The sequence below is a fragment of the Nicotiana tomentosiformis genome, chromosome 1, assembly GCF_000390325.3.
Source record: "Nicotiana tomentosiformis chromosome 1, ASM39032v3, whole genome shotgun sequence".
Taxonomy (NCBI): Eukaryota; Viridiplantae; Streptophyta; class Magnoliopsida; order Solanales; family Solanaceae; genus Nicotiana; species Nicotiana tomentosiformis.
In genome coordinates, this window is record NC_090812.1 from 26,002,387 (window position 1) to 26,010,875 (window position 8,489).

At 34.5% G+C, this 8,489-nt stretch overlaps 2 protein-coding genes across 2 annotated transcripts; one reads left to right on the forward strand and one right to left on the reverse strand.

Annotated features, from left to right (window-relative positions):
• The first annotated feature begins 362 nt into the window (after positions 1 to 362).
• LOC138904742 (uncharacterized mitochondrial protein AtMg00810-like) lies at positions 363 to 776 on the forward strand. Its single transcript, XM_070193247.1, has one exon. The coding sequence runs from the start codon at positions 363 to 365 to the stop codon at positions 774 to 776; it is 414 nt and encodes a 137-aa protein (XP_070049348.1).
• A 1,348-nt stretch (positions 777 to 2,124) lies between these two features.
• LOC104086879 (viridiflorene synthase) lies at positions 2,125 to 4,587 on the reverse strand. Its single transcript, XM_070179664.1, has 7 exons — positions 4,343 to 4,587; positions 4,000 to 4,276; positions 3,539 to 3,917; positions 3,240 to 3,458; positions 3,012 to 3,150; positions 2,657 to 2,902; positions 2,125 to 2,555 (listed from the first exon to the last, which is right to left on the reverse strand). The coding sequence occupies exons 1-7, from the start codon at positions 4,451 to 4,453 to the stop codon at positions 2,259 to 2,261; spliced, it is 1,668 nt and encodes a 555-aa protein (XP_070035765.1). The 5' UTR covers positions 4,454 to 4,587; the 3' UTR covers positions 2,125 to 2,258.
• Between the last annotated feature and the right edge of the window lie 3,902 nt (positions 4,588 to 8,489).

Below are 8,489 nucleotides of genomic sequence, written 5' to 3' on the forward strand. Positions count from 1 at the left end.
TAAAGAAGATGGAAGCATAGAAAGATTTAAAGCAAGATTAGTAGTAAAGGGTTACACACATCAGGCTGGGATAGATTATACAGAGACCTTCTCACCAGTAGTGAAAAATGACAACTGTGAGAGCTTTGATAGCAACATCAGTCAAGAAAGGATGGCAAGTTTTGTAGTTGGATGTCAACAATGCATTTCTTCATGGAGATCTCCATGAAGAAGTGTACATGGAGGTGCCACCAGGGCTAGTTGTGGAAAGGCCAGTCTTAGTGTGTAAACTAAACAAGTCCTTGTATTGACTCAAACAAGCAAGCAGACACTGGTATGAGAAATTAGCCGAATCATTATGTTCTAGAGGATATACTCATTCAATGTTTGATTACTCGCTGTTCTATAAGAAAGCTGAAGGATCAATAGTGTTTGTAGCTGTCTATGTAGATGATGTTCTTATCATAGGTACTCACCTGCAAGAGATTGAGTCCTTGAAAGATTTTCTGCACAACACATTCAAGATAAAAGACCTGGGAAGGCTTCATTACATCCTAAGCTTAAAGGTTCAATACACATACAAAGGAGTTTTGATGTCACAAAAGAAGTTCACTATGGATATTTTGAAGGAGTTTGGTTGCATAGACTTTCCCCTTATAGCTTCTCCTCTAGACTCATCTGTGAAGATGAAAGCTGATGAAGGAGCCCTATTGACAGACCCTTCATATTATAGGATGCTGATTGGAAAACTCAACTTCCTTACTAATATCAGGCTAGAAATTGCTTATAGTGTATAACATCTTAGTCAGTTCATGCAGAGTCCCAGGGAGCCACATTTGAAGGTTGCATATCATGTTCTAAGGTACTTGAAAGGTGACCCAACCTTGGAAATTTTCCTTACTAATGATGCAAACTACAGAGTGAAAGCCTTCTGCGACTCAGATTGGGCAACATGTCCCCTATCCAGAAAATCAGTCAGTGGTTACATTGTATTACTTGGAGACAGCCACATTAGTTGGAAATCTAAGAAGCAGTCTACTATTTCCTTATCATCTGCAGAAGCTGAGTACAGATCAGCTAGAATGGTTGTTGCAGAACTTGTCTAGCTTGCCAGGCTTCTTACTGAGCTCATTGTTCCTATATCCTTACCAATTCCCATATTTTGTGACAGTCAAGCTGCCCTACACATAGCAAAGAATCCTGTATTCCATGAGCGTACAAAACACATTGAAGTGGATTGCCATTTTGTACGAGACCAGTTGCATGAAGGATTGATCTCCTTACACCACATCTCTACAAATGACCAGTTAGCTGATATCTTTACCAAATCTTTGACAGGGATCAAACATTCCACACTCCTTGGCAAGTTGGCAGTGAGCCCCTCACCTCCAACTTGAGGGGTGTTGAGATTACTCATTGTATTGTATTTATTCCTTTGTTAATCACTTGTACAGTAGTTAGTGGAATATAGTTAGTGGGATGTCACATGGTAAATGTCAGTTGTAATGAGTTAGTGGGTTAGATTAGGTGTCAGCACATTTTATAAGTAAAAAGTTAGATTGTACATTTTATTTTTGAGTTGATTAATGAAGAGCTCAGCTCCCCTTTTTAGAAGCTTCACTCACGCTCTCTTTCTTTTACATCCTCTGATTCCTCCATTGGAGCTCTCATTGAGCTCACATTTCTCTCATTAATTTCACAATTTCTCATGATCAAACGGATAGGCCTAGCAAGCTAAATAAACCAAACAAATAATTAGGATAGGAAAACTAGTACATTATGTGACAATTTGTGGCGTTTTGTTCATGGAAAATTCTTTGATATATTGCAAAGAGTTTTTCTAAAAATGTGTTTGTTAAAGTTTCCTCAAGAAGTTTTTGCAAATGTTTTGCTTTCGAAAAGCTATTTGTTGAAGAAGTGGTTTAAGTGTGTGTTTCTAATAAGTGACATTTTTTCACTCACAAAACACTCACAAATTATCCTGAAAAAACTATAATTATCTAAAAAGTGATTTCGGGTTTTTTTTTTTCTGCCGATACAGAAGCTAATTATCTGTGGCGCTTAAGTATTGTTTTGTGTCAGATATTTTATTTTTACTTTTTTCAGCAGCAATCAACAGTTAATTTAACAAACAGAAGAACCAAGTTAGGCAAAAAAAATTATACTATTATTCAGACGTCAAGAACAACACATGGTTTGAAGAAAACTAGGAGATTCAGATCCTTTATTTAAAAATAAAAATAAAACGATCACCGAGATAAAAAAAATCACTCAATGGTTTAGATTTTAATGGAGTCCACCAGTAAAGCGATGATGTGAGGTTTTAGAACCTTTTCTGGATGAGTGTATCCATCTTGATTGTGCTTATAAGTGACATCTATAATACGAGCGAGGTTGAGAATACGGGTGAGAATTTCTGTAGAAACAGGAGTTGGTCGAAGAATTCCTTCATTCACATCCTTCCATGCTATCTCAGCCATTTCTTGGAATTTTTCCATTGCTACTTCTGTTGATACGCCATAATCCCTCATATAACACTCAATTCCTGTTGCAATTTGGCCCCTACCCTTCTCAACCTAAAATAGCAATTACAATGTACGTAGTATAAGTACAAAATCGACATATATATTTTTAAGTGCAACAATCATATAAGATGCTTAATGCGATCGATGTGTACCTCATATGTGGCAATGTCATCTACAACTCGACATAATGTTACATTGGCTTCCAAAATTTTAGGGTTGGTAGCCAACCACTCAAAATCTTCCCTGGCAGCTGATTTCATTCCCAAGTAGGATGTTGTAGTTAGCAAGTAATATGTGCTAGTAGCTAATGCATTGTTAAGATACTCAGAAACAGGTGGCATATATCCCTCAATGAACCACTTTGCTTCGACAAAATAATTTCTCACAATTTCCTTCATCTATTTAACACAAACAAAAATTAATCAATATAATATTCCAACAATAAATCTGATTATAAAGAAAAATAAGGTAGATATAAAACGTTATATATAAATCAGTGAGTCATACTCTTTCTTTCGCATAGTGGACAACATAGGATCTGCCATCTGTTGACAATTCCTTTTCATAATCTTCATAAAGGTCTATAAGAGCCTTAAAACTGATTTTCATGTAGTCTGGGAGTCGATCAATTTGACTAATATCCCACCTAATACATAAAAAAATTAACATATGGTAAGTTTCCCATTTAAGAAACCATCTAATAAATTCATAAACTGTGGAAACACAAGTTTATACCTCTGTATGGCATCAGTGTAGACCTCAAGTTCTTTTACAATGCCATAAGCATCGAATGTGTCATCTACTATCGAAATCATTGCTATAGTCTTAGCAAGCATGACACGAGCCTGAGAATATTGAGGTTCAGCATACACCCCCATCGTCCAAAAGTAGCATTCAACAGCTCTATCCCTAGCATATGGAAGTGTTGTCACAAAATCCAAATCTTTCCACCACCTACAAAATAACCTTAGAATATGAGAAATTATTATGAACAAATAATTTATATGTTTTTTACGTAAAACATATCATTGTACCTTGATACTTGGCTGAGTTCTTGTTTATGCAAAATCTGAAGTAAGTTGTAATCTAATTTAGCAAATCGAAGTAGCACATCATTTTTCAGTTCCTCCTCTTCGTAGATGGAGATGAAGTGACGCGTCTCCACTCTTGGAATGCTTTTATGCAGAGATTGGTCAAGGGCATGCGTCACTTGCTTACTCAGAGGTGACTTCAAATGTGGAGTTGCAGATTCAAGATGAGCAGTGGCAAAAGCAAGTGCCTCTTCCAAAATATCCTCTCCATGAATCCTTACATGTGAAGCTTCGTATAAGCTCAATAGACCCTTTGCATCATTACTAAGACTAAGAGACTCCTTGAATTTTCCGTTTGCGTCTTGGAATCTGCTGAAAATTTCTGGATCATGAATAAAAACAAAAGATTAGTTTTCATGCAGCAAAAGTTGAAAAATTGGTGTAAGAATATATAATGGACCTACTTGGGGAGATATTGTAACCATGTTGTCTCAACATTCGAAATTGAAGGGCACAAGTGTACAAATCATTGTACTCATGACCTTCAAAGTTTGGATCTTCTTTATAAATCTCATCCAACATGTCTTCTATTTGTTTCTCAAAATGATAAGCTAAGCCAAGGCGCTCAACAGTGTCTATCAGATTCAGCTTTTCAGCCAATGATCTTTCACAAGCTGCTCCCAACATACTCCTTGTTTCCTCCTTCAATGTTTCAATCTCTTGACCATATTTTTCTGCCACCTGTGAATGTATTTATTAAGTTCATGTAACTTCAACTTAAAATGACTATGCATAATATATAAATACCTGATTGTCAACAGAGAATGAATGGAAACTGTCACCCCAAAGACTTGGAGAGAAATTGGCAACTGGACGAACAATCTTCTCATCGTTGTTAATGAGGGCAGCTTGGGCCATTTCTAGAAAACTGAATATAAGCTAGTGGAAATTAAAAGCAAGTTAAAGAGGTTATTTTTTTTTTCCTTTGTTTTGCTTTTATCTTTTATTTCTTGGTGCAGAGAACTGAACAAGCTAAGTGATGATCGAAATGGAAAAGAATGTATGGGTATTTATAGCTATGATGAGAGTCTTTCTCAGTAGTATGCACACAACCTTAACTAATTATTTATCTTTTGAAATTCTTGTTGCAACAGGTTGCCTTACTTGACTATAAAGCACTTGTAAACTTTTTTACTAGTCATGGGAGAGTAAATAATACAGTATTTTTTTAAAAAATTAAATCCATCCACCGGGGCTTTCACCTGCCAAGGTGGTGGTGGGGGGTTTGGCAAAGACCCCCGATCTTGTATATTGATATCACTCAAATAATATACCGAGGGACATAACAATCAAACAGGGTATATGCGGAAAATTTTGTAAGCGGTGTCAAAATTTATAGAAGAACTGGAATAATAATTTTAATTATCATACTTTTGGATAAAAAATAACCTTACTTGACTTAATTAATTATTTCTCTTTTGAAATTCTTGTTGCAGTTGTTGCCTTACTTGACTATAAAGCACTTGTAAACTTCTTTTTTACTAGTCATGGGAGAGTAAATAATATTTCTTTTAAAATTAAATCCATCCACCGGGGCTTTCACCTGCCGAGGTGGTGGTGGGGGGTTTGGCAAAGACCCGTATATTGATATCACTCAAATAATATACCGAGGGACATAATAATCAAACAGGGTATATGCGAAAAAAATTTTAAACGGTGTCAAAATTTATAGAAGAACTGGAATAATAATTTTAATTATCATACTTTTGGACGAAAAATAACCTTGCTTGACTTAATTAATTATTTCTTTTGAAATTCTTGTTGCAGCTGTTGCCTTACTTGACTATAAAGCACTTGTAAACTTCTTTTTTACTAGTCATGGGAGAGTAAATAATATTTGTTTATAAAAATTAAATCCATCCACCGGAGCTTTCACCTCCCGAGGTGGTAGGGTGTTTGGCAAAAACCTCCTATCTTGTCAGAAACAGTTCCAGGATTTAGAGGCTACGGGTACCAAAAATTTTGAACGTAGTCATATTATAATTTACATTATCTAATAGGTTATAAATTTAATCGATTTGGTCTATTTGGATTTCGTTCGGGTTATTCGTCTTTTGAGTTAATATAAACAAATAGATCGGGCAAAAAGATTACGTAATAATTATGATAACTTGGGAAAAAAATATAAAAATTCAACTGGATTATGCATTTTGTACAAGAAAAATGACTTGTTATCACTTTATATTTAGATACTTAAGGCAAAAACTTATACTAAGCACTCTAAATATTAAGTAAGTTTATGGATATTTTTCATAAAAATTAACTCACTCGATATTATATACAATTGTCCTACTTTAGAGCAATCTGACAAAAATATAAACTTTCATCATTGATTAAAACAAAAACTTATTCAAGAATTCTTTTTTTAGTTTCTGCAAATAAATTTTCAGAGTTGTGGTCCCGTAGAAAACAATTAATTTTTCTTTATCAAAGGATCCCCCTGTAATTGTCTTAAATGCACCAAACAAAAGCTTTTAAAAAAGTGAGCTTAGATTCGAACCCCAACCATTTGGGTGAAAGTGGCACTGTCTTGCCAGTGGTACCTTGAGCCTTTTTATTACCGAGGGTGCCACTTAAAGTATTTGTATACATTCCTTCTATATATACATGAATGTATACATACTATTGTATAGATTCGGCCAAAGCTTGCGGGTGGCGTATACCACCCCGTCCCTTATACGTAGATCCGCCCCTGATCTTGTATATTGATATCACTCAAATAATACACCGGGGGACATAAAACCTAAACCTCCAAAAGAAAATAGCTACTATAGAGTACCTAAGATCAATAACATGGTGAAAGCACAATCAAACAGGGGAATACGCAGGGAATTTTGTAAGCGGTGTCAAAGTTTAAAGTTTATGGAAGAACTGGAATAATAACTTTAATTATCATACTTTTGGACTAAAAATAATCCTAGTCTATTGATTTTGTTGTGTCTTAAGTTAGAAAAAGTCTTGAGTTCAATTCTACTTAATCATAATTTTTAACCACAACGACTCTCTCAAATATTTGCAAAAACAATTACCAGTTAAGGTTTGAACATCTAACCTCTTAGAGCAAAATCAAGCACATAACCAACACACCAAAATACAATTTATGTCAAATGGTATCATTGTTTCCTACTTATCTATTTTCTCACAATATTAATACATATATTTAGTAAAAAAATTTCACGAAGCGGTGTCGAGTGACACCGCTTCGTTAAGCGTGCATCCGCTCCTGCAATCAAAGGTACATGTTATACAATACCTTTGATTAAGTTATATACACTATCAGTGTAAACAAACAGTTATACTATTGGTTCAATTTATTACTCTATTTTTCATGTCGATGAGGCTTGTTATAAAAAGTTATTAATCAACATATGATGGTGTCAAAAAACTTATAAGCTCATAATATAAATGCAACGTGCCCTATTCCTTTTTTATCCCTATTGCCGCTTTCTTTCTTTCAGTGGCGTCTGTCTTGGTCCAATGCTTCCTTAATTAGCCAACTTTTCCACTTTCAACTTAAAAAGAGACTTAGTACTATGAAATTGATGTGTGCACTATTTTGTTCTCTAACTTCTTGCTTGTATAGCACGTGGATTTGAACTGTCGATAACCAGTCTACTTTGATGGCTGGAAACAAGTCTGCTTGATATAGATCGATCTTGCGGGTATCTTTCTTAGCTCTTATTTGTGGTGCATAATTCCTTGGAATGTAGGTAATGATTATGACCCATTCAATATAAAGGAGAAGAAATAGTCTGTATTTTTCGTTTGGGATTAATTTTCGGAAAAATATCGTCGTATATTCCTCCAATTCTTTATAGAAGATATTCGGTCCGTTAGAATAGAAGTTAAAGAGGTATTTATGCTAGTCGTGTTCTTTATATGGACATCCGAGGCCAGAGGTCCACTCCCTTGACTCGTACTAACGAGAATTTGACCCCACGAGAAATTGAACAAAAGGCTGCTGAATAAGCCTATTTCTTGTGTGTACCAATTGAAGTATTTTGAGAAATTGAGATACCAGTATCAGGAGACTCTCTCTCTCTCTCTCTCTCTCTCTCTCTCTATATATATATATATATATATATATATATATATATACTATATTAAAAGCACGAAAGTCTTTAGCGAAATATCTTTCGCCTTTTTTATCCTTTTAAAATAGAGTTCACATTGGATAAAATAGTCATTTGATTATTTTTTTAATATTTAAAAATAGTCATTTAATTATGAGGTCTTTGAAATTAATAAGATTTTATATGTTAAATTTTCCTTTATTTGCACTATGTGATATAACATATTTGTAAAGAGAAGTAACACTAAAAAAATCAAAGTAGAAACTTTCGAACCTAGAATTATTTTAAGTTTTGGCGTTCTTTGTTCTTTATTATAAATTCTAAGAAATTAATTCTAGCAATACAAATAACTCCACCCTATTATTCCATAAAAACTAATATGCAAGGAACGTAGTCACTTGTCTTTGACTGTGCTTATGTGTATAGTTTTAAATTTTATTTTCATATCAGAAATATGTGGTTTGATTGACTACACAAATTATGAAGACATAAAGTTTGTTGTTTCTAATTCGACTACCACCATCGGCCAGTTCTTCGACTACTACCATCGGCCCCACCGTCTCCGTCGACGATACCAGGTTCTACGTTCCTGTCTCATTACACTTTGTCGTAGATACACTTTGTTTAAATTTGTTTCATTGTTTGTAGTGTTTTCTATAATAGTCTTGTGTTATAGCCGTGGTTTATTTGCTCAGATCATTTAATTGTTTGACTCACTTGTACTGTTTAGATCCTTTGTATTTGCTCTCGGCCCTATTAGCACTGTCTAGGGTATTTAGTTGCACATATCTTGTTGATCTTGTGTCTTTAATTTATAATTA

Coding starts and splice junctions, on each gene's coding strand:
- LOC104086879 (XM_070179664.1), bottom strand. CDS start 4,453: ATGGCCCAAGCTGCCCTCATTAACAACGATGAGAAGATTGTTCGTCCA. Junction 4,277..4,342: donor CATTCTCTGTTGACAATCAG/GTATTTATATAT, acceptor ATACATTCACAG/GTGGCAGAAAAATATGGTCA. Junction 3,918..3,999: donor TGGTTACAATATCTCCCCAA/GTAGGTCCATTA, acceptor TTCATGATCCAG/AAATTTTCAGCAGATTCCAA.
- LOC138904742 (XM_070193247.1), top strand. CDS start 363: ATGTTTGATTACTCGCTGTTCTATAAGAAAGCTGAAGGATCAATAGTG.